The 26,117-nt window shown below is 37.5% G+C and overlaps 2 protein-coding genes across 8 annotated transcripts in view; one reads left to right on the top strand and one right to left on the bottom strand.

The window, feature by feature from the left end:
* LOC108032944 (tyrosine-protein phosphatase non-receptor type 21) overlaps window positions 1-26,117 on the bottom strand; it is a 152,037-nt gene that overhangs the window by 109,104 nt on the left and 16,816 nt on the right. For all 4 annotated transcript variants that reach the window (XM_044091587.2, XM_044091588.2, XM_050890297.1 and 1 more), the window contains exon 3: window positions 14,163-15,018. In XM_044091587.2, coding sequence (XP_043947522.1) covers window positions 14,163-15,018 — 856 coding nt within the window. The remainder of the gene's footprint in view (window positions 1-14,162; window positions 15,019-26,117) is intronic.
* Window positions 10,310-12,728, top strand: LOC108032945 (uncharacterized). Of its 4 annotated transcripts, none has more exons than XR_006367588.2 (4): window positions 10,310-10,580; window positions 10,731-10,797; window positions 11,156-11,668; window positions 11,809-12,317. XR_006367588.2 is itself a non-coding variant. In XM_050890302.1 (4 exons), the coding sequence occupies exons 1-4, from the start codon at window positions 10,425-10,427 to the stop codon at window positions 11,814-11,816; spliced, it is 327 nt and encodes a 108-aa protein (XP_050746259.1). In that variant the 5' UTR covers window positions 10,318-10,424; the 3' UTR covers window positions 11,817-12,299. The 4 variants fall into 4 exon arrangements, 2 of the variants coding, with proteins under 2 accessions (XP_050746259.1, XP_050746260.1); XR_001768651.3 differs by having other exon boundaries at window positions 11,134-11,668; window positions 11,809-12,315; XM_050890302.1 differs by having other exon boundaries at window positions 10,318-10,580; window positions 11,573-11,668; window positions 11,809-12,299.

Below are 26,117 nucleotides of genomic sequence, written 5' to 3'. Positions count from 1 at the left end.
TATAAATTATTACATTAACAGTTCCACATAAAAAAAAAAAAAAACTTGAAGTCTATGACATATTAATATTTATATATTGTAAATGATGCCTTTTAAGATGATTTTAATTCCATTCAATTCGATCAAGATTATGTACCTAATGCTAAAGTCTTCTTCAATATTTGTAGCCATGTTTTTAACCTCGCAGCTTCTTAAATCTCTTTATAAGGTAACTGAGTTAATTGACACTTATGCATATCTGTCTTTGTGGAAAACTTTAATTTATATGGACCTCTATATTTAGGCGCAAATTACGTCTGAATTTCTATTTGCCAGAACACCTCACACGCTATATTCCTATTTCTGTTTAGCTGCTTTCATAATTTAATTTCTTTTCTAAGACTCTACAATCTTTAAAATTGCTTTATCTTTTATTTCCTTTAGATCTATCTTTTTGTCTTTATGTAATTTATAAGTTTATACCACTCAGCTTGATTAATTGGATTAGACAATTTTCCTAACATCAGCACTCGATTTAATCCTTCAACCTGTCCGTTTGCTGGGGACGCACGGCGACCTTCCTCTATAAGAAATAATTCTGCGTGGCCTACTATAAAATTCGAATTATTTACTTAAACTCGCAATTACTTCACGTGTACTTATAGAATTTACAGGGTATTCCCTTCACAAACTTTGTAAACGATTCAATTACTACTATTAAATGTTTCCTTTTGAATTTATACACGGCATGGGTCTTTGATGATATATATGAATTCTTAGACTTAGACTAAATGACCTAGTTTTTTATGGGCCAACTTAATTAAATCATCTCGAATACTTGATGGAACATACAAAGTCCTATTCTGGTTCGAATCTTGGTGATACCTTCTAACAAAACAAAACTTTTTACTGGTCTTTCTGCTAACACATCACGTATTTTACTTATAACTTCATCCCACATTTGCTCCGTCCATATCATTTGGCATAACTCTCACCGTGTCAACTAAATCAACCTATTCCACTTTCTTTTTCTAAAGTCTTTTATTCTGCTAATGCTGATGACTCTGACGATTCTACTTATTACGGGGATTGATAGACTTTTTGCTTAATGTTTGTACTAAAGAATAAGAATCGGTCACAATTTTAAAGAGCATATGTTCTAAATATACTCTAAAACGACGAAGGGCATAAATAATCGCAAGTGTCTCGAGCTTGAAACTGCGGTACCTTGATTTGGCTGCCGAATGAATAATAAAAAACTTCCCATCGTTTTGTTTCTGCAGTAAAACTGCACCAACACCACGAGAACTGGCATCAGTATGTAATTCCGTTTCACAATTGAAAGTATTGTCGGAATTGATAAACGATTTCTTAAGTTATTAAAAACTTTAATTTCTTTCTTTAATAGTTTAACTAATGGTCGGAACAAGACGGAACAAATCTACGAAAATATGAGAACATACCTAGACAAGAGTAAAGTTTTTGTTTTATTCGGAACAGGATAATTTTTTTATATGCGAATCATTACGCGAAATTCCTTTACTGCTAACACTGTGCCCTAAATAATACCCTTTCTTAAAAATAAGATTTTCTTAAAGTTGATTTCTAAATGCAATTTTTCTAATCGTTTCAGCAATTGTACCAAGATTTTAAAGTGTTCCTCTACTGTTCTTGTAGATACTAATTTTGCGATTTCTAATCAAGTCCATCAGACTGTTAAAAATAAATCGCTGAAACACTGACGGCCCATTTCGCAATCCAAATGGCATTCGTTTATTCTCAAAGTGTCCTCGTGGCGTTAAAAACACTTTATAGAATTTTCTACAACACCGAATTGATGGTACCCACTTGTTAAGTCAATAACCGAAAACTCAAGGCAATATTTCATTAAAGGCAAAAGGAAATTATAACGAACTGTGCACTTATTAACCTTTTTATTAATATAAAAAGGAATATCACTTATTAGTTTTATACTCATTATACTTAAAATTTAAATACTTAAAACATTTAAATAACTTTCAAAGATCAACTTACAACATTTTTCTATATTCCCAAACTAGAATTCGCTACCGATATCTAGATTTTTAATTAACTCTGTTGTAACACCTGCACACAAACAATCCATGCCATTCAACCACTGCTCAATTTGGGTGTTTTTGGCAGTTAATTGACCTCCTTTTATGTCAATTTTTATCTTATTGTCTATTGTATTATAAAACAGAGATGGTAATACACAATCGTGAACAAAAACTTCAATTTCATAAACTTTCAAATTAAACATAATATATATATAAGTTATTTAATTGGGTTTCTTTATTTAGATACCAAGGTATTTCTTTATTTTACTTAAGCTTGTTCAAGCCAAAGATATTTTAGTTCATACAATGGATTGTTAATTATAATATTGATCGCCAGCTAAAGCTGCGGAGTTCAGTTTTAAACTAAACTGAAGGTCTGTCCCAGTCGCACCATGAAGCCCTTATTTGCGCTGCCGCGCAACCGCCTAAGTGCGATGTCAGCATTCCGTATCCAGCTAGCGACGATCACTCGCTGCAGGCGTGTTGGGACCGAGCCTCGGGCAACTGCTCCGGGAATGCGCGATCAGCAGTTTCGCCCTTGCGCGTGCTGGCCGTCGGATCCGGTCTGCAATTTGGCAATTTTTCCAAATTCTTTTTGCGCGTGTTAACTTCTCCTTCCTTTAAATGGTCGCCGTCCCGGTGACTCGTCTGTTCTATGTCATCGGCAGCCCTTGATCTGGCAAGACGTTTGTTCTTCAGATAATGTTTGCCGAGCCAGATAATGCAGCATAACAGGATTGCGACTAGTATGATGAGAGAATTGTTGAGGAAGGATCTCATCGAGTACCGCTCATAAAGGGTTTCAATGTGGTGGAGGTTCCTCAGGCTAAGCTCATGAAGAAATGGAAGACTTAGCCGGTTATGGTGACCAGTGATGTTTACTACGGTCATAGCTGATACTGCAGGTTTCTTCTTCGAGCTTCCTAGTTGGTTTATGAACCAGGTTCCATTGACGGCTACCTTGTTGGAGTACGTCACCAGGTAAGTTCCCGATATTCCCTGGTCTCGGCCCTGATCATCGGTAATGGTTGGGTGACCCGGGAGCGTGAGACAGTGCGCAGTGGTTCCGGAAACGATTTGCTGTGCGCAAGTGTTGTTTTGCAGTTCCCTGCAGAAGGTGGCGCCTACAGTCGCTTTACAGTAGCCGATGTTAAGGTTCTGCGTTGGGCATTCGGCGACTAAGTTCCCGTTCTCAAAGTCTAGGATCTTGTTGTTGTGCTGGACCGGGTAGACCGTTACCTTCTTACATACGAACTTAGGAGTTGGAAATTTAATTAGGAAGTGAAGAATTTCTGAATTTTGGAAGACACTTATGCTAGATACTTTTAATATTTCTACAAGTCTAATATTAATAGGCTGTTTGTCCTTAAATTCGCCAATGTCTGTGCTATCCAGGATATCCGGACTAACAATGTTTATTTTTGCCAGGGTTAAGCCCATGTTTTCTAAATCTGTGATAACGATTCTATTTTTCGCCAAAATAATTTTCAAAAGGTGTGTTTCTTTTTCTGTATCGAATTTTTAAATTTTATTCATCGCGTTCGCGAGTTCATTTAAGCGTTCTTGAAATTTGATATTTAAATCTGTTTGTCCCTCGTTTGTTCTCATTAAAATCTCTTGATTGATTTTTATCTGCTCCCAGTCGCTAAAGTCAGGCGTACCTGGAATAACATTGAGGGCATCCAATTACGTTAATACTTCTAGCTGCTCTATTGTGGATTTTTAAGGTAGCTAACAACTTGCAAATGTGTCGGAGGTCCGTTAATGTTACTGGTGTCCTATGATCGTCAGTGAAAGTTTTCGACATTGCTTCTGTCTGGTCCACGTAGTCATCGATAGTTGTCAGGTTCGTTGCGTGATGTAAGTATCCGTAAGTCTCCCAGATTGCGATGTCGTTGTCTTCTATCGGGATATAGTCTGCGTTCGTGTAGTCGTTGAGTTTCACCGTCGCGTCTGTCCTAACAGCCACTAGTGCCAAGATAAAAAGATATTGTCTTAACCTAGAAATAATATGAAAAGAATAGAATAACTAAAAGCATAGTAAGGACCGTTATCGAAGATTGTCCTTGTGGACCACCCTCCCCTTAATGAGAGCCGTGGTCCCCTCAATGATTCCCTCTGAGCATAGCGGCGAAAGCTTGTTTCCTAATCGTTTATTTGCTTTCAGAAAAACGTTTTCGCCGACTTGATAGTTCCTATGGGTCCTATCTTTGTTCATTTGGTCGAGGGTTTTTTCTTGTGCCTGTTGGATTTTCTTGCTAATTTCCCATTCAAATTCTGCGGGCTTGGAATGGACAATTTAAATGGGTTTTTCGTTGGTTACTGAATGAATTGATTAATTATATTTGTTGGTAGCCAAAAGGATTATATCAGTGGTGTCGTTCAGATTATGTTCTATTATTAGGCATCGGGCTATTTCTGCTAAAGTGCTATGAAATCTCTCCACTTGGCCGTTTGAGGTACTGTGGAGAGGTGGTGCGTTCGAAATAGTAATATTAAAGTTGTTTAATAACATTGATTTTATTGTTTCGGAATTTAATGACCTTTTGTTGTCGCAATAAATTGTTGTTATATTTGGAAACAAAATTTACTATGTGTAATATAGGGGCCTTAATGTCGACAATAGCCCTTGGCGGTGGCGTGCACCGTGGCGAATTTAGAAAATTTATCGACACACGAATGAAAGAGGATTCCGTCTGCGGAAAAGATATCGATATGGAGAATTTCCCCTACATAACCTGGTATTGGAGTTTGTGCTATAGCCTGTTTGGATGGATGGCGTTTGTATTTTGCCATAGAACAGGTCTTGCAATTTAAGGTTATTTCTGTGGCTAAATTAAGCATTTTGGGGAAAAAGTAGTCCCTTAAAATTTGATTTACATTTTCTTGAGCCGCTCGATAGGCTCTATTGTGTTCTGTTAATATAATTTCCTTCTGCTAGCTTTTCTCCGTTATGTCTTGAACGAAATATTTCGTGTGTCTAAATATGGTTCCTGGGAACAATTCTACTAGTCGGTGCTGAATTTTTGCCAGGATTGGGAGCGAGCAATGTATTGCGTTCACTGCATTGGCGTTAACTACATCCTGTAACACATTTAGCAATATGTCTCACCTTGGTTTTAAAAAAAATGAGAATGCTTACCGATGAAATGTTCCCCTCTTCAATTATTATTTGGTTCCTAAAACAGTTTACCGGTTTGTCCGTTGTTTCTATAGTGTAGGTCAGGGATTGTTCGCTGAGCATGGTAGCCGCGTCAGATTCTACAGTATCTTCTAATGCATTTATATTTTGACGAGATAATGCGTCTGCTACGAAATTTTCTTTCCCCGGTTTAAAAATCAGCTTTGCCCCGTGGTCATCAATAATCCCTTTCCATCGTTTTAATTTCGCGTTAGGGTTTTTGTCTAAGACAGCAAAAGTTAGAGGCTGATGGTACGAAGATTTTAAAGTGCCCAAACTATGGCGAGGAGTTCTCGCTCGTTGGTGGCAAAATTTTTTTCGTTATCACGTAGTGTTCGTGATATCATTGTTATCGGACGTCCGTCTTGCGATAGTACCGCCCCTAGACCAAAGTCTGACGCATCCGTTGTTAAATCGAACGGTCTCTTAAAGTCTGGATAGGAAAGTAAAACATCTTCTGATGCTAGGATTTCTTTTAGTCTGTGGAATGTTTCACTTTGTTCTTTGTTAAGATCCATATCAATTTTTCTTGACTGATATTTGCTCGTCTTTCCGTTTTCGCCTTTAAGGATACTTGTTAGGGGCCTGGCGATTGCCGCGAAGTTTTTAATAAAGCACCTGTAGTAACTTGCTAGTCCTAGAAAGGATCTAAGTTCGAACAAAGTTTTTGGCGGGGGGAACTCTTTGATAGCCTTCACTTTTTCGGGTGATGTCCGCAGCCCCTCTTGTGACACTATGAATCCGAGATATTCAACGCTCTTTTTAAAGAACTTTGACTTTTCTTGGGATACTCTCATGCCGGCCTCAAGAAGTTTTTGTAATACCCAATTGACATCGTTAATATGGTCTTCTTTGGTTTTGGAGAATATTATAACATCATCGACATAAACGTAGCATATCATAGATATTCCTTCTCTTAGGACATCATCTATGGCTCTCTGGAAAATACTTGGAGCATTCTTGAGCCCAAAAGGCAGTCTACAGAATTTGTATTTGCCGTTATTTATCGAAAAAGCCGTATTTTCTCGGTCTTTCTCTGCCAGCTCTATCTGGTGGAAACCTGACTTGAGGTCAAGAGTGGTAAAAAATTTGGACTCTCCCATATTTGACAGTATTGTCGAAATCATAGGGATAGGGTATCTATCGTCCACTGTTTTTTGGTTCAACTTCCTAAAATCGATAACCAATCCCTTTTTTTTTAACCCGTTTTGGTCCAATCCTTTTTTATCTACAACCCAGGTTGGGTTGTTATAAGGAGATTTGGATGGCCTTATTACGCCGTCCACTAGAAGTTGTTTTACCTCTGCGTTGACGAACTCGGGTACGCTCATGGGGTGCGGGTATGACCTGGAATATACCGGCTCCCCATCCGTTTTTATCGTAGCTACCGTGTTAATGTTGAAAGGTAGCGCCTCGTCTGGATCGGCGAAGGCTTTACGGTTTTTTATTATTATTTTATCAAAAGCAGTTTTTACTGCGGGGGGCACGTCACCATCAATGAATTTAATGAAATTTACATTCTCAACTCTTGTAAACTGAATTTTCTCAGTTCCGTTATTGGGGTGTAGAGTATTTCCAGTAAAATCGAGTTTCGCATTTACTTGTTTAAGTAAATCGAGCCCGATAATACTGTCAAAGTCTTTAAGAGCGCTAAGGATAAAAAAAGGTGTTTTAGCCTTGAATACCGAAATCAGTAATTTTTCATTTATTTTAGTAATGCCATGGATTGATTTTACGTCGAATGGGGTATCCACTGCCACGATGCCTTTGAGCCCCGGGAATGGAGAGATGAAATTCTTCGAGGTGCCCGTGTCAATTAACAATTTTATTTCTCTTCCTGCTAGCCTACGTGTGACGTATGGAAGCAGGGACTTTACCCTAAAAAATTACAAGACTCATCTGTGTCTAGATCATCCTGTATTTCCGTGGCGGACGCCTGAGCAACGGACTCATAGTCTTCTCCACCAGATTCTTCTTCTGGCATGAAGTTGATTTATTGTTGTGTTCGTGCTGACTGTCCCTTTTGCCATGTCGTGGGTTGCCTGAATCGAGATAAGGTGGCGTCCACCTCCATCGGTTCTGTTCTAGTTTGTCCCTGATTATTGCCCCCATTAGTGTGTGTTTTTTGCCTGGACGAACCAGTTTAATTATTGCCTCCTCTTTGAGGTCTTATGATATGAGGGTTTTTTTTTATCGCCCCCGAATGGAAAAACAGCTACCTTTAAAGATTTTTTTAAACCTGATATAAACGCGTGTAAAGCTTTGCTCCTAAATTGTGTGTTTAAAACAGACGCCGCGGCGGCGTCGTGCGTTATTATTGTTTTGTTTGTCAGAAGCGTTAGCTTCCGTTCTACTTCGTCATAATATTTGAGTAAGGGCAGGTCGCCCTGTCTGGACAGGCTTAATTCCTGTTGTATTATGTGTGTCGGTGTTTTGTCGGCATACGTAAAGTCTAAACGTGCCAAAATGGTTTGAAAATTTAGCACCGTATTAAATGAAGCTAATACGGCAGCTGCCGGTCCTCTTACTTTATTTCTGGGGATTGCGACCGCTTGGTAAAAGCGACTGCTCCCTTCATAGGGCTCAAATACCCTGTAGGCTGCGATAGCAGCTTGTCTCCAGGAAACATAATTTTCTTGTTTCACGTCGAATTCTGGGACGGACTTGACAATGTCCCGGGGCTCATTACATTGCTTTTCAGGTTCTATTTGAATCTCTTGGAATGTTTGAATTTTCGGAGTTTTTCTTAGTAAATTTAGCTCCCCCATAATTGTGGCTAATTTTTCGTCAAATTGCGTCTGCTGTCTTTGAAGTGCCTGATTTATTGCGACCTCCATATTTGCTAATTGTTCTGGCTGCATTTCTGTTTGTCTGTGCTGTCTACTAGTTTCCAGATTTTCTGTAGCGAAGGCACTCTTCCGGATAAGTACTTTGCCTGTGTTCCCACTGGTCGACGTGTGACTACCCTCTTCGTTAAAATCCTGATTTTCTCTCGTTGTATGCTTTTTTATTTTGGTTTCTAAAAGTTTCCTATACTCTTCTAAAATTTCCCCGTCTGAATCGGACATGTGTTAATATTGGTAAAAATATATGGTCATCATAAAAACTGATCAAGAGTTGTTTTTTTTATATTATTGATTCCATTAGCGGGGAGAAATAATATCAAATATCATTAAAAACGTTGTTTAAGAAATATAAAGTTTTATTTACTATTGATAAATGTTTTTAAGTTTTAAAATATTATCTTGTGTATTTCTTATATTATTTCTTTCGGTAAATTTATCGATTTTGGCTTTTTACAAAAAAAAAATTTACACAAAAACTTTGGTTTTAAATTATTTTATATTTGGTAAAAATTTGAACCAATTCTCCCGGTATATTCTTTGAAATACGAGACGACTCGGTAAGTGTTATTTAAGTTTAATCGTTTTACTTCAATGCTCACAGATTTAGCGAACCGTTTTATATTTGCGTTTTTATTTATGATAATTCGGACAAATAGCCTACTTACATTTTCTGAAATATTCTTATAATTGTTGCTGGATTCTGCTGCTGTCGCTGTAGATCCCACGGATGGGGCGAGGGGTTTCCCTACAGCTCCCTTTTGCTCAATTTTTCCCGCGGAGGGGGGCAAGGGGTTTCCCTACAGCTCCCTGTTGCTCTGTTACTCCCACGGAGGGGGGCGAGGGGTTTCCCTACAGCTCCCTTTTGGTCAATATTATTCCTGCGGAGGGGTTTGCGTTCACATAAACACTTGCACTTTTGTAATATTCGTTCCACTTTTTGGAATTTGATTTAATTTTAATTTGGGTTCTAGATTTTCTATTGACTCCACTTTTTCACTTTTTTGAATTTGGTTTAATTTTGGTGGCTTTTTGAAAATTATTCCTATTGGGCGCCAATTATTTAATTGGGTTTCTTTATTTAGATACCAAGGTTTTTCTTTATTTCACTTAAACCTTTTCAAGCCAAAGATATTTTAATTCATACAATGGATTGTTAATTATTATATTGATCGCCAGCTATAGCTGCGGAGTTTAGTTTTAAACTAAGCTGAAGGTCTGTCCCGGTCGCACCATGAAGCCCTTATTTGCGCTGCCGCGCAAACGCCTAAGTACGATGTCAGGAATGCGCGATCAGCAGTTTCGCCCTTACGCGTGTTGGCCGTCGGATCCGGTCTGCAATTTGGCAATTTTTCCAAATTCTTTTTGCGCGTGTTAACTTATATATATATAATTCCACGGTATTTATTCTTAAATGGGTTGGCTAACGATAAATAATTTGGCAAATTGGCCTTGCTTACTCATATCAATTCCTTGATATGAGAAGTAACTCTTTGCGGGCCCAATAAGAAGACGCCTCGCATATAGCCAATATCAATTGAAAGGAATGCCATACTCCCCCTAAAAGGCTTCCACTACCACCATTATATCCGCTATTTCAACCCGCGAAAAGATTGCGTCCATTTTTGTACCAATTTGATTCTGTTCTATTTCGCGAAGCATTAATTGAAGTCCCGCTACTCCTTGACAAACATTAGCTACATATCTCCTTTCGAAACGTGCACTCAACCAGTCTTTTAATTCGGTGTCGCCTCCCGCACCTCAATCTTGAGACACGATTTTGCTTGTCTGGTGCTGGGAATCTATGCTGCCGCCTAATATTATAACACATTGTTATTTGCAGTTGCCTGATCTGGTACGTTATCCGGGCCAGCCTCATGCTTGTTGCTCATTTTGAACAAGGTGTTTGCAGCAATGCAAGACTTGTCGTCAAAATGCACTTCTTTGGCTCTCAATAGCTGATTTAACTCTTCCTTTGATTGCTTCAATATATTAGAGTACAACGTGGGTACTATATGTGAAATCTATGGATTGCCCGTACGTGATTTGTAAATAATAACTTTAATAACCTTTTAATAACTGATTTTAATTCCTTATTTTAGTGTTCAGCGTGGTCTGAGACCATTGGTCTCTTCTTAGGGTTTTTGATAATATATCAAAATATCAATATATGGATATCTTTTTCTAAAAATGATATATTTATATCGTGATATTTTTTTTGCCCAAGTATCGGAATATCGATTACAAATTTTTGATATTTTGTGATATTTTTGTCTTCGGTCACTCTGAATTCTGAATTAGCTAGCTGCACGTGGAAAAATCAAAGCGCAAACAAACGAGAAAATGAGTGTGAAATCCAACTATTTTATTGAGAAAAACGGGACAGCAAAGTGCAAACTTTGCAACAACGTAATAAAAATCAGCAGCAATACCACCAACCTGGCTTCGCATCTTAAGAACAAGCATGCTGATGTTTTCGCAAAATGCGGACAAAAGAAGGTATGTTTTCTATATGTATAAATGTATGCGTATGTCCAGATTTCGTTGAGTCTATGTGTGCATATGTAACTTATGCACATACCACTGAAAATTGGCGCCAAACGCGCACGTACACGTTCGCAACATATATTAATTAGTTTTTTTTCTTAGCTCTCAATGAACTTTGAGAAAGTTATGACGATAACAGAGTCTTTAAGGAATGTTGAGCATTTTAATGGTATGTTTAAAACTCTTGGTTTTTTTGTAGGTAAAGTTGCGCCTTAGGGGCATTTGCTTAAAAGTTCTAGGAATTTTTTTTTTTTTTTTAATGCTACCTTGGGACCTAAACATTAATAAAAAAAATGGAGGAGAGCGTGATTTCCAATTATTTAATTGAAAATAATTAGCAGCTGCTTTGTTGCTTTGAACAATTAATATTTAGAAATCACGCTTTCCGACATTTTTTATTAATGGTAGCTTTAAAAAAAAATTAAATAAAATTCCTATAACTTTTTAGCAAAAGCCCCTAAAGCACAACTTTACCTTTTTGTAAACTAATAAAATCGAGGGGAAGCCGGTGGCGTTTGTTATTTTAGAAGAAGGATTTAAGGCAAAGGAAATGAACGAGGCAATTGTCTTTATGATTTGGAAAGACAACATGCCAGTGCGCTGCGTCGAAAAAGAAGGCCTAAAAGGACTTTTGAAAACATGTGTGCCTCACTTTAACTACTACCCGACTACCCGAAATGCTCAATGCCTTAGAGCTCAGTGTGTGCAGCGACTTATGTAGTCTCCTGCAGCCATTTAAACAAGCCACTGAGCAGATAAGCGGTGAACAGTACCTCACCGTAAGCATGGTGGTTCCACTTATTTCGCTACTGGAAAACAACATGAAACAATTATATATGGAAACAGACGAGGAAAAGCGAGCCAAGGAGGTTCTTTAAGGAATTCAGAAAAGAGGTTCCAGTCGTTTCAGTTAAATAAAATTTTAGTGAAATCGTCATTTTTAGACCCTAGGTTCAAAAAAATGTATTTGACACCGCTTTCCGTATCGGAGGCCATTCTCAACATAACCATTGAAACCGATATATTTACCCAAAAAAAAGGTAGGTAATAAAATTACAAATTTTTATAATGTAATAACTCATTAACTCGTAAAACTAAAAATTGTAATATTATAACAATTAAAATTTTGCTAAAATAAGAAAAACACTACTAACACTGCTAACTACTTAAATTCTTACAGATTTCTGATGACGAACAATTAAATAACTTCAAGGACTTTAAGAGCTTCCATAACAAGTCCATCGCAAATGACAGTGACGAATCAAAGAACAAAGAGCTAAAAATTTATTTTAGCTTGCCCAAAGCTGCGTGGGAAAGCAATCCCCTGGAAATGTGGAAATCGCACAAAGCGACTATGCCGGGCCTGTACAAGCTGGCCATGAAGTATTTAATCACCCCGGGAAGTTCGGTGCCCTCAGAGCGGCTGGCGTCCGCCATTAAATGTGTGGTGTGTGACTCAAGGAGCAGGATGACGGACGCACACATTACCCAAAGGGTATTCCTAAAATCACTAAAAACGGCAAACTGGTCTTAAGAACTATTTAATAATACTGTTATTTTTAAAAAGAAACTTATTGTCTTTTTATTGGGGGCGGGAAATTTTTTTATTTAACACAAAAAAATCGGAAGTATCGATATTATCGATGTTTTTTAATATGATATTTAAAATAATATCATTTTTTTTTGATAAAAAAAATATCATCGATACAATATTTTTTAAAATTTTCGACAACCCTATTTCTTCTCCTTCAAAAAAGGTGGATTCGCTGTGTATCGACAATCGAGCTCACAATGTAATCGATATCTGTTGTATTATCGATGCTTAATATAAAATTATAGTATAGAAAGTACACACTAAAATACAATGCATAACATTACGTTCACACATAATACTTTTTAGTATATATTTACATATGTTTACAATATTTATATATTACTTTATATATTTACATATTCATTTTTTTTATATTATTTATGTATTAATTTATATATATAATTATTTGATTATTTTATTATTTTTTTTATTTATTTATTTATTAATTTATTTCCTATACTATTATTCTTTCTATTGCAGATAGTATATAAGTCGGAACCACCCGGATCGAACAACTATATCTTAGAGCTCCCAATTAAAGAAAAAAATATTTAAAAATTATATCTTTCGACGCTTGGAAATAAGATTTTTAAATTAGTTCCGAATTCAATTTTATTGAAAACGGACGACTATATCATATAGAAACAATAGGACAATTGGTTGGAAAATAATATGAAAAAAATATAGTCTAAGTGTTTTTTGACATATCACTGTGGACGGTAGTCCACGTAGTGACGAAGCGCACAAGGAGGGTGTGCGAATACGACTAATTTATACACGAAGAAATGAAAATCTCCAGTAATCGTCCGATTGTTTTGTGTACTCAAAAACTAAAGGAATCACATAAAACCAATTGATGTGGGAGAAAAACTGGTGAAAGTGTAAAAGTTAAAATTTGCGAAATTTGATCTGTTGAGGCCGGAGGGGATAATTACCCCCGGCTATCCACCTAGTTGCATTATTAGTTAAGATACGCGCCGAATGACACCTGTCAAAAGCGGATGCTCTGTTTAAAGGATTCCTCAACTTTTGGCGTACGATACATTCTTTAAAAAAAAACGTTTCAAAGGTATTAATCAACAAAAATGGCTACATTTAACCGTTCAGAGCATCCTACACTGCCTGAGTATTTACCTTTGTTTGTGCGAATCCAAAGGTACTGTAAATTGATGATGAAATATGTAGCTCCATATAAGGAACATTAGTTAGTTAGGACACCAGTATCTTTTGAACTACTAAAGTTAAATGTTATTAGAAAGGTATTTTAAAATGTGCACGCCTTTTTAACTTGATTTGTTTAAATATAAAACAAAAACTTCTGATAACAAACAAAAACAAAAGTTATGATATCAACTTCTGTGACGAAAATGTAATATACGATCACTTAAATAAATACATTTTCTAAATTTTTTACATTCGGCACGCTGCAATTCAATATGCCATTGCTTAGTTGTTTAATTTTAATGAAGCGTACCGAATATAAAAAATATGGAAAGTTTATTTATTTAGTACACCGTGATCGTATAATGCATTTTCGTCACAGAAGTTGATATCTGAACTTTTGTTTGTTGATGTTGCGATCTCTATATTTCACTATATTTTTACCTCGTTAAGAGGTTTTTATTTAGTATACTTAAATCTGAATTTTTGCATTAGTTCTTTAATGAAAAAATTAGACCCAGTTTAATTTACACCTTTCGGTACACACACATGCTTAAATACAAATGTCTTTGTCTGTATTTAACGTCATGGCTTTTCTTATCTTCAGGAGCTAAAGTTTTTGGCGTTTTCTAGGCGTCAGAATGGGAGTGAAGGGGCTCTCTTCAAACAGTTCTGGCAAACAAAGCTTTGGAAATTTATAATTTATTTGTCATCTACACTACATTTTGAGACTAACTATAAAGGTAACGAAGGCTTTTGTTAATTGTGACCAGGCTTACCAGCTTGTCCTTGGAATATCCCCCGAATATGGGCTGCGACTTGTTGTCTTCCGTGGACCAACGATGTAAAAGGTTAAGATCATCTTGAGCCATCTTCAGTTTAGCTGCCAGCTTGGCGTGGTTACCAACCGTTGCAGCCTTTTCCCTGCCCAATGTGGCTGACTTCTGTTTATCGGGTGTTTTGCTACGTGACAAAAAGTTCCAACGCCTCTTGCGTTTTGAATCCTTGCTGGCCATCGACGAGCACGTGGTGTCCAACGTCGGGTTAAACATACAGAAGTTGCTTGCAAATGTGTAGACAGAAAGATTCATTGCATTAAATTGCTGTTGCAATGATTCTTCTGACGGCGTGACCACATTCACCGTCGTCGATTTGTTTAGACTAACTGTTGGACGATGTTGTCGCGGTGGCGGTACTATTCCCATATCAGGCGCGGCACTGGCTGCTCTGGTTGAGCGCTTAGGTGCTTGCGGCTCCCCGATTAGCAGCTCCGTGCTTGCAGTCAGGTTCGCCCCGTACATTTGTAAGTTTCCATCTTCATCCTGGGAATTTATATTAACAGGGACTAAGTTATTGATGCTGCTCTTCCGAAAACACGAAACAGGAGGAATATTAGTAGACTGTATTGACGAGGCTCTCTGATGCACGACTTCAGCTACTTCTTTACTGCCAAGAGAGGCGCGTTGAGGTAGGGGTACGTTTTCGTAGATGGGCTCAATGGACCCGGTTATCAAGCATCTCTCAAGGGGATCGGTGGTGGCCGATTTTTGGATAGAAGCAACAATTGGCGGTGGCAACGGACTACTGGATGGTAGTACAGGACTGCGGTATCCACTTCGCGGCAGGGAAGGTGCACTAAAAGAAGGTAGAATAATGATTAAAGTTGTCGTGTTGATATTTACTGCATTTGCAACCAAGATATTTTTGCCGGCGCAAATAATTTTCAGATACTGAGATTAAAGGGCGTGCCGGTTTGGGTGGCTAAAAATCTTATGGTGTGCAATGGCGTTTAATTGGTCACAACTGTTTAAATAAAAAGACGAATTGTAAGATTCTCAGGATGGATATTGATCAATAAAATCAATAAAAATTTACACTTACAAAATTAATTCATTTTTTGTTCATTTTAAGCGGTAGTTTTTAAAATTGATATGTATGAGACAAAAATTGGTTCATAACAATGGTTTTTTGTTATTGTGTCTACCGGCTTAATCAAGTCAGGGTTACGAGAAGAATGCGATTTAGCCCAAGCAACCGAACATCTTAATTACGACAAAAATTATTGCTAACTTTAAAGAACTTTGTTTCTCATTAAGAAAACCCGAATTAATGTATTACAGAAGGAAAAATAGTAAGAACAATGAAGGCAAAGGCAGAATGTTACAAAAAATATTTGGTTCAAATGTCTTTTCCATTCAAAAAGTGTTATTTTTACTCCCGTTACTCGTAGGGTAAACTAGATTCGTCGGAAAGTATGTAGGGAAGCGTTTCCGACCCCATAAAGTAAATAAATTCTCAATCAGGATCTAGCCATGTCTGTCTGTCCGTCCGTATGAGCTAAATTATTCTGTCTTGGCATGCAGATTCCTGAAAAACTGAAATGTATTTATCTCATCAACACCTATCGATTGACCAAAAAAAAAATACGCTGACGCCCACAAACCGCCCAAAACTGTGGTGCTGAATTGTACTTGTTGGTTGAAATCATAAAATTAGTTGAAACTGATTTAATTCGACTAGACGTATTTTTCGTTTAATGCCTAGTAAACATTTATAGGCACCAATTAATTGAAGGCAACCAGTGAGAGTGACACAGTAAAAGTATATAACAAAAATCACATAACCTTGTGTGTTGTTGCCCGCGAGTTTTTTTTGGTGTTGGTTTTGCTAAATTTATTGTGGCGTGGTGCAAAAGAAAAGTAACAGCTGTATTAAAGGACCCCAAAGCCAAACACGAGGTATTTGTGAAATAAAATGTAAAGCTAGAGTTTGTCAACAAAAATATTTATTTGTTTGTAATCTAAACTATAATATTGCACCTCGCTTTCAATTTTTGGCACTGAAGAAGTAGAGCTAGTTGTGCATGCATTACCCTTCAGTTCCGATAAAAATGTTTTCTATTGGAATCTCCTTGGGATTCGGAGAAAATTGTATGGGATGTCCGTCAAGGCGTAAATGTAAAGGAAACTTTTTCGAAGTCCCCTCGGATTCCTTTGTTCCTTATACTCATTTGTTGTATGGCCTGTCCCCTGCAAGGGAAACATCCCAGGGAAATCCCTTCGGAAATTCGCGATTTTTTCATTGAGTTTCTCATGCAAGGGAAACGTCCAAGGAAATCCCTTCGGAAATTCGCGATTTATCCATTGTGTTTAACCTTTTCAAATATTGAATTTAAAATACATACATATTTATTTACTTTTTACTATATTTTATTTAAATTATTATATCATTTAAATTTTCTGTAGAATTTGAATTATTCGCAAGTCGATGTTTTTTTTTTTGATAATTTGTTTTTAATATTTGACAACGCTTTTCTTATAGTTTGGTCCGGGTCCTCGGAATCCCTGGCCAACGCTCCTGAAAAAATAGGGGCATGTGTTTAAAAAAAATGTGCTCTACTTGTAAATGTACCTTTTTAAACTGTGTAAAACCCTTTGGGTGATTTCACTTTTGGGTAACGAAACCAAAACTTTCTGGGTTATGTTACAAAACCTATAAAAAATCTCAGAAAGGGGCGTTCTTTGAACGTGGATCAACGCACAATATCTTCAACTTAAGAAAGCAATTACCTGACTAGAATTTTTTTTTTTAAATATCATTTTTATTAATAAAATAAAAAGCATCGCAGCGCACAATTTAAACAGCCGCTGCTACTCTTTTCATAACTCAAACAGAATGCACCAGGTCTTCTTTTTCTTTTGCTTTCTTTCTCAACATAACGGAGAGACGCAAAAAAAGAACCAGCCGAAGGTTTTCTCTCTGAGAGACGTGGGCAGGCAGATTATAAGACACAGAAAGAGAGCTTAATCTGCGAGGATCTGCCTCTCTTTCTTGTCGGACCGCTTTCGTCGGCACTCTTCTACGCTGTTCCTAATTCTCGACTGATGTCGACAGCGGCTTACAGTTTTATGAAAAAAAAAAAACAAAAAAGCTTTTTGCGTTGAGCGGACTGGGGAACTAAAGGGTAATTATAATAAAATACAATTGCAAACTACACATACTAACACATTATATAACCCTTTTGAACCGCCCTTGGATGCAACTTTTAACTGTGTTTTCTTACGAATATTATTGCAATCACTGTCGCCCCGCAGTTTATATTTCTCGAAAAATTAATCGTTGGAGAATTGTTACCGCTATACATAACCAATACATAAGCACTCATATACCAACAGTTGCAGCCATGAATTCTTTCGTTTTCGATTTTGCTTGTCCGCCGTTAGCCAATGTCGATTTTAGTTTGCCGCGCTGACGATTAGCTGACCATAAAGTAAAGCCCTACCCGGCATTCAGTCGGGTGTACTGTTTTTCAGCCCTACTACCATTAATTTTGATACTTCATGGCTTTGTATAAAATTTAAAATTTTTGCGCTTTCTCTGTAAATAATTATACAAATATTTTACTGTTGTTTTGTTTCGAAATTTAATTGAAAAAAAATTTTATTTTTTTAATTTTCTTTCTATTGTTGGTGAATAAATACATTTTTAAATATATATAAAAGTAAGGTGACTTTTCAAATTTCGCGGGCAACATATTTTCGATTATCGATTTTTTTGTTTTGTTATGTTGGTACACTCTTCCCTAACACCTGTACCAAGTTTCAATTGAATCCCCTTTTTTTGTTTTGCGTGCTCAGCGATTTTTTGCTATAGAAAAATATGGATCAAAGGATTTGCATCAAATTTTGGTAAAAATTAAAATTGAGTGCTTCGAAACACTTGAAATGTTGACAGTGGCATACGGTAAAACTGTTCCGAGTAAAAAACTGTTTACAAGTGGTACAAACTCTTCCAAGATGGCCGGGAAGATGCCAATGACGAGCCTCGCTCTGGACGCCCAAGCACGTCAACAACTGATGAAAACGTTCAAGCAGTGAAGAAAATTGTTTTGGAAAATCGTCGAATCACTATCAGAGAAGTTGCTGAAGATGTCGGTATATCGCTTGGCTCGTGCCATGAAATTTTTTCAAACGTTTTGGGCATGAGTCGTGTGTCAGCGAAGTTTATTCCAAAATTGCTGAATTTTGAACAAAAGAACCGTCGCATGAGCATCGCTCAAGAGCTGTTGGATGACGTCAACGACGACCCAGATTTACTCAAAAAGGTCATAACTGGTGACGAATCATGGGTATATGGTTATGATATCGAAACCAAAGCCCAATCGTCACAATGGAAGAGCCAAGGTAAGCCAAGACCGAAAAAAGCACGCCAAGTTCGATCAAATGTCAAGTTTTGATCACTGTATTCTTCGATTACCATGGCGTGGTGCATCAGGAGTTCTTACCATATGGTCGTACGGATAATAAACAGTATTATCTGGAAGTTATGCGCTCACTCATCTTTGCTTGTGAGAGATTTTTTGGCCAAAAACAACACCACAATAATGCCTCAGCCACCACATTCACCGGCTTTGGCCCCATGTGACTTTTTCTTGTTCCCAAAACTAAAGAGACCTAAAAAAGGACGGAGATTTGCAACGATTGAAGAGATAAAGACTGCATCGCTGGAAGAGCTGAAGGCTATACCGAAAAGTGCTTTGAGGATTGGAAAAACCGTTGGCATAAGTGTATTGTATCTGAGGGGGATTACTTTGAAGGGGACAACATTAATATTGATAAATAAATTAATAGTTTTTCTTGAAAATACAAAGTCACCTTACTTTTTAAAGTATATATATATATATATATATACGAGGTGTGTTTATTTTGTGTGTATTTGGTATAATATAACCCGTAAATAGCACTTTCCGATTAAATGAACGCTGATATCGGCCAGATTTCAATTCAATATAAAGAAATAAAATTTACGCTAGCTAAAAAACAAAACAAAAACAAGAAAAAATAGAAAATTTAGATGTTGGCGAGGAGTTGGAAGAGCTTGTAATTGTGAGCAAGGCAAAAATATTGTAGTTTTTCGGGGGGTTGAAGACAGCTAGCAATACCAAAATTCTTGGATCAGCTTCTTTAGCTCGACTTCCGAAACTCATTACCGAACTATTAACGCGTATCAAGTCACCGAAGGCAATTATGAAAAAACTATGTTCAGCCCGAAGAAAGGGTATTATAATGAATGTTTAATTTTTATAAATAAGAAATCCTATCGATTCAGTTATGCAAAAGTTCAAATGCATGCGAGATCAACAGACAGGGTGAATTTGGCCACGTCGATCGTAAGTGTACAAACAAAAAACAATATATTTTGGCCCGAACACTTCTTGTATCAACATACTCGGTATTGGCGAGTCCAATTCTCAAGTAAAGAAAAAAGTACATACCATGGTGAAGTCGCATATAAATGATAGTGAGTTCTTGTTCAATTTATGGGTTTTTAAATCAATATTAGAAAACTATCCTGACCAGTCTGTTAATATCAGTGACTGGAAAGTTCCAAAGCACCTACCTTTAGCAGACCCATATTTTTCCAAGTCACAAAGAATAGATATAGAATAGAATAGAATGTAGAATAGGAGCAATTATTAGCTGTTGGACAAATTACACAAGGTCCTGGATTTCCAACTTTGCAGAAAACGTTTCAACGTTTATTCTAGGTTTGCGCTGACCGCCGATGTGGAGAAAATGTATCGCCAAGTGATTATAAATGAAGCGGATAGGCAGTTTCAACTCATAGTGTGGAGAAGTGACCCTTCCGAATTCTTGAGGTTATATAAGGACTGCTCAAAACAAAAAAAGCTGCTACAAGTGCGGCGCTAAGGAGCACCAAGCCATGGGCTGCAAATCAATGTATGTCCGGTAAACTGCAACTACCCAACAATGAGTGAAATTGGGGGAGTCCCCCAAGGATCAGTCCTATGCCCTTTTTTGTGGAATGTCATGTACGACGAAATCCTTAGGATCACAATGCCCGAAGGGGCATGACTCATTGCTTTCGCGGACGACGTAGCCATAGTAGTTACGGCTAAGAAACTCCCAGACGCCATAATTGGTCATGCCATGGTGGTTATGATCGACTACCGGTTTTCTTTCAAGGTACATCTATTGTACGCTAGTGGCAAGGCAGGTAGAATTGCGGCTGCAATTTCGCGAAATATGGCGACCACTTGAGGACCGAGGCAACCAGGACGTGGACTACTAGTTAGAGTTGTCACATCTACGATGATGTAGGTGCTTCCATATGGGCCCGAGCCACAAAAAAATGAAATTTATTTGCAGGATGGCGATTCCGTAATTTGGGAAGTGGTTCTGCACGACGCGTCGAATACGACTCTTAGTTTAGTCAAAGAGCTTTCAGGTCTAATAGCACTAATACGGTATAAAATAATGAGGCTCGTTCTGTAGCTTTCAAGTCTGAGAACGCACTAATACGGTATAAAATAATGAGGCTCGTTCTGTATCCTATTATCTCTAGCCTCAATGTGACCGAGAGCTAAATATTCTTTCATAAGCTGCCATACATCGAATTTGTTGGGTTACCTTTCATCCGCCGCTCGAAGGACAGAAACTGTCGTCGTGCAGTTTCAAACGAGGAGCCCGTCACAAAGGCAGGCTAACTACAAATTTTACTGTGAAGTCACGCGAGACGGTGCTAGCAAACGATTTTTTACTCAACACTTGATCAGGGGTATAGAGCTGCGATATCGTTAAGTCGGGTATTCTTTCAATTTCCCAAAACTTCCTTAGCGTGTAATCCAAATTGTTGTCTTCAGTAGCTACTTAAGTGGAGTGTGAGAAAGATCGTGCGGGAAGATTTTCTTTATAGGTCCCCAACGCTACCCAGGCAAATACAGTATTTTGTAGGGTTGGACCTGAGGTATTGTCCTTCATTAAGCAAGTCTAAAAACAAGTCAGCGCCGACCACCATGTCGACGCCTTTGGGCTTGTAAAAGTAAGGGTCTGCTAAGGAGATATCATTAGGAATCCAATCGGAAGAGATTGCGCTTGCTTCCGGACGATACCCTGAGATCGACGGTAAAGTTATGCATTCAACTGCCGATATTAGCGAAAGATGTAAAACTCTGAATGAAATGGTTGTCTGACATTTAACATTTAGATTTAGATTCTTCAACAGGTGGGGAAACTGCTAATGCCGCTTTGCTATATCTTGGCTTGTTTCCTATCTAACCCTGTTTGGGAGCTCTTCTGCCTGTCGTGGATTCCTCAGACGCTAAGTGTTGTTGTTGTGTAATCGAGAGATACTTTTAAAGTATAATAGGCACGGATTATGATAAACCCAGACCAAGGCCGCATCGGCGTTACGTAATCTGGTAATCTTTCCTAAGGCTTCCTTTTCTAAACTGGATAAAAGGTAATTAAACTTTTCGACATTTGTAGTATTCGTAGTATTCAGCTGTAACTTGCTGAAGAATTTAAACTACTATTATTTGAGAAGGTAGAATGACATTTTTCTCCCTCGGACCGATTACAATTTGACATTATTAATGTACTTATACGTTATTAGTGTATTAATGATGTTTAAGAAATTCGTTTGTGTCGTCCTCCGCTAAGGAAGTTGTACCAATGACTGACTTCCACCTATTGTGACCATTTTTTTTTTGTAGATTATTTGTAACAAGCAAATGTGATGTCCGGGCCTCACCACTGTCCGGTTCTTCACCGATGATGTCTGGACGGCGGGCGGGACGACGGGATTGTGGCGAGGAGGTGGGCGCAGCCGATGCGCGCTCCCTTTACGCCGAGCCGGGGGACTTCGCTCCGGCTGTGCGTGCGCTCCATCGACGAAAGATTAAATTAAAGTTGCACGGGCGCATAAATGCGTCTGCAAATCTTTGACAATGTACCCAATAAGCGATGTCTATGCACTTGTTGCGCAACGAAAATTTGGCCAGGTTTGCATTTTATATAACTTTTGGTGATTTGCGAATTTGTAACATTCCGCAAATCCGAAGTTGCGATGACGGCTAAGGGCGCAAATGTTTGCTCAGGGAACAGGAGTATATATGCAACTTCGCGAACCTACTGGTTTTATTCAAAACATTTCTTAGCCGTCATTTGGGTAATTTGTGCGTTTATTCCAAGAGCTTTTCTATTCAAGAATGTTACCAAGTCTCTCTCTTCAGATCTTCTTGCACTTCACATTGGTATTACAGTTAGTATTTTATGGTAATCTGGTATTATTATTAATATAATATTTGATTTAGGTTTAATATAATCGTTGATTGCCGACCTGTTGCTACACCCCTGCTCGCAGCTTTTCATAGTCGGGCATCGCAACGAACATAGAAAACAAAAACAAACAGTGAAATGACCATACAAATGTTAAGAAATTATAACATATTAACTTGTACTCCTAATATCTTTCTTATTATATTTCAGACCTTCGAACATAATTTTTAATAAATCGAAGCACTATATCAAATAGCTTCCATAGAAAGGTTCGGATAATTTATGTCAATATAACATATGGTCAATGGTCAACGGAATTCCTTCACTAGCTACTTGTACAATTCTTATCTTAAGTATTAAAATTTACAAAATAATTGACTAACCTATGCTTAAGAGAAGTAGTCAAACTGCATATCGTATAGAAGGGCTTAATTTGGGAATAGTTTGTCCGCCGCAGCTCGATAAAAAAAAGGCATGAAAATTCCAAACTTGTCTAATTGGAGCGTGAAATCCAACTTTCAAAAATACTTCTACGATGTCTAGGAGATGGAAGCCTATGTACATTGCTGGACCATTGATAGGATGTGATGAAATTGTATACGGATTTACTGTAAGTGACTTAGACAATTTCGGCAAACCAAGAGCTCAACGAATCTAAGTCCTGTTAAACCGATTGTGTCTGTCTGTCGCTATAGACATAAACATTTTTAAATCATCTGCATACAATACACACTCTGAAGATAGACAGAACGTAACATCATTACCGAAAATGATGAAAAACAGAGATCCCATAGCACTCCCCTAAGGCCAGAGGTTGCCAAATAGGAATCGGAGAAATTCCATTAATATTAACGATAATGTAAATATGATTTTATGCAATTTCGTAATATTGAATGTTTACCCAAGCGGGCCAGTTTTTTTATTAGAGCACTGTGGCTAACTTTGTCAAAGGCATTTCCAAAGTCATTGTAAATAGCATCAACCTGAGATTTGTCGTGGTTAACCGACCTGCTACAAAAAAATACTGAGAAGTTCTTATGTATGTTTTTAGAAGGAATGATAATTTATGGGCAACAATGCGTTCGAAGAGTTTACCAATATTACTGATCTTTGCTACAGACCTATAATTGGCAATGTTATTCTTCGGACTTGATTTTAAAATTTGAGTCACGGATGAGACCTTCCATCTATCCGCAAAGTGTCATCTAGAAAGTGATTTATCAAAAAAAAGAATTTTCCGAATGTAGGCCGGAATCCTTTTTCAATCTGGAGTGTAAGAATCATCAACGTTTTTCACAGCCATATGTATATTCTCTTCTACCACGGTTTAATTACCTAAATTCAATAGAGGAGTGATCGCATTTAATCATTCCAGGCTGCTGTTGGCTCATAATTAGCTTTAAAATAAAATGCAAAGAAATTTGCAGTTTCTTTATTTGAATGCGAAGATAAATTCCTTAGGAACATATCAGAAGGGACTAAAGAAGCGTTCTTCTTCGAATTGATGAATCGGCAAAAAGAGTTGGGATTACTTTTTAATCCGTTCTCAACATTCGCAATATACTGATTGTAAAGAAATTTATTTAGAATTTAAAATTCTCGTTTGTGCTGCAAGGGTCTGCTTCAATTACTAGGATCCTGCGTAACTGAAAACCTTTTATAGAATTTATTTCTAAAATTTTTAAGCTTTTTCAAACCAGTTGTATACCAAAGCAACTTAAATGAATTGTGGCCTTTTTTCCACCATTGTTCTTAATAATGTTTAAAATAACAACTAAAAAAGTACCAAAACACGACTCAAAATTGATATGCGCTAAAACAGACACCCAGTTGATGACAGGGATTTAATTTCTGATGGCACAAAGACTTTTTTCAATAAAAATAAACCTTAAAGTTTGTATCAAGTAGCAAAGGCCTATGATGGATGTCACAATTGTACTAAAGAAAAGTTAATACCCGCGCTAGCCAATACTAATACTACAAAAATTTTATGTATTTTATTGTATATTTTATTTACTTGCATTAAGCCTCCAATTATAGACACCGAAACTTGATCAAGAAGGGTATCTTCAATGATAAGTCCAATTGACAAGCAGCGCAAATTGCAGCGAACGGCAATATTTACAACACCCTCTCTAACACAATTGGACTAAAGAAAACTTAATATCCGCGCTAACCAATTCTAATACTACTAAAATTTTGTGTAATTTATTGTATATTTTATTTACTTGCATTAAGCCCATACTGGACATCATATTTGGACTAAAAAAAAGTTAATATCCGCGCTAGCCAATACTAATACTACAAAAACTTTATGTATTTTATTGTATATTTTATTGACTTGCATTATGCCCATACTGAAAATATCATCGATAAAAAGAATCTCGTGTGGTTGATGTATGTTGCTTGGCAGTGAAGAATGATGCTCCAGATCCTGAGACCAAACGAGGGATGGTGTTATCTAAGATGACACAATTTGCAGAGTTTTCGATTATAGACACCGCAACTTGATCAAGAAGGGTATCTTCAAAGATAAGTACCTCTAACACAGTGGGTGATAGTGCTATCTCTATCTTTGCGAAACACATGGTACAAATTGGAGTCGAAGAATTCTTTAAAGTAAAAGTTTATGTTGAGCCAAGAGAGATGTTTTAAAAAAAAAAACTTTTACTCACAATAGCACGATCAACAACCTCCGGATTCGGGTTTAAGGAATCATAGTCCAATGGCCTAGGAAGTATTTATTCTTGCCCACAGATCGCCTTCAGTAATGATTGATTTTGATAAGAATTTTATCATGCAGACTAGGATCGATGCATTCCTGAAGTTTGCTACTTTTAGTAAAGAGCATCAAGTTCTTAAGAGCGATGGCAATGTCGCAGTTTAAAGAGCTTATTTATCTATTGAGAAGAGAAGGGCAATGTTCTTGTTGATGCAGCCATCGAAAAGAATCACACATAGCAGTGTTGAGAAATCCAAGCAATTACGAAGTATCAGAGAGGAGCGCGCTGATAATGCAATGATGTTGAGACCGCGAGTATCACTCAAAGCTAATTTCAAAAACTCAATCCCTTGTGTTTTTGTGAGCATGAGACAAACGTAACACAATTGGACAACGACAACTCCAGCTGACATTGTTGTTGGTTCGATTGTAATGAGCTCACAACTCCAAAAAGCGCGCTTAGAGCGGGAATCTTGATGAAATATGATGAAAGCGGCTCTCCACAGAGAAACAGAAACTGCGAAACAGACGAAGACAACTCCAGCTGATGTTGTTGTTGCTTTGATTGTGATGCATGCACATCCCCAAAGACCGCACTTAGAGCGAGAAGCCTGATGGAATATGCTGAGAGCTCCTCAACGGTCAGCGTTTGACGTATGTAGCGCAAAACAGACAACGACAACTCCAGCTGACGTTGAAGTTGGTTTGACGACCATTTGAAGACGACCATTTAAAGAAGCTGGAGCCAATGTTTTCACAATTTTTTTACGCTGACTGACATTGCTATGGTCAGGGGCAGAATTAGGAAAAGCCTTCAGAAACTTTGAGTTTAAATCCGTGTATAGACTCTTTAGGTCTTAAAGTTTTTCCATCCTGCCAGAGAAGATTCGATATATTTGTTAAGCATCCTCCGGGACATCAACAAATGGCGC

Source organism: Drosophila biarmipes, unplaced genomic scaffold (genome assembly GCF_025231255.1).
Source record: "Drosophila biarmipes strain raj3 unplaced genomic scaffold, RU_DBia_V1.1 ptg000019l, whole genome shotgun sequence".
NCBI lineage: Eukaryota > Metazoa > Arthropoda > Insecta > Diptera > Drosophilidae > Drosophila > Drosophila biarmipes.
This window is presented reverse-complemented; position numbering and strand designations above follow the sequence as displayed.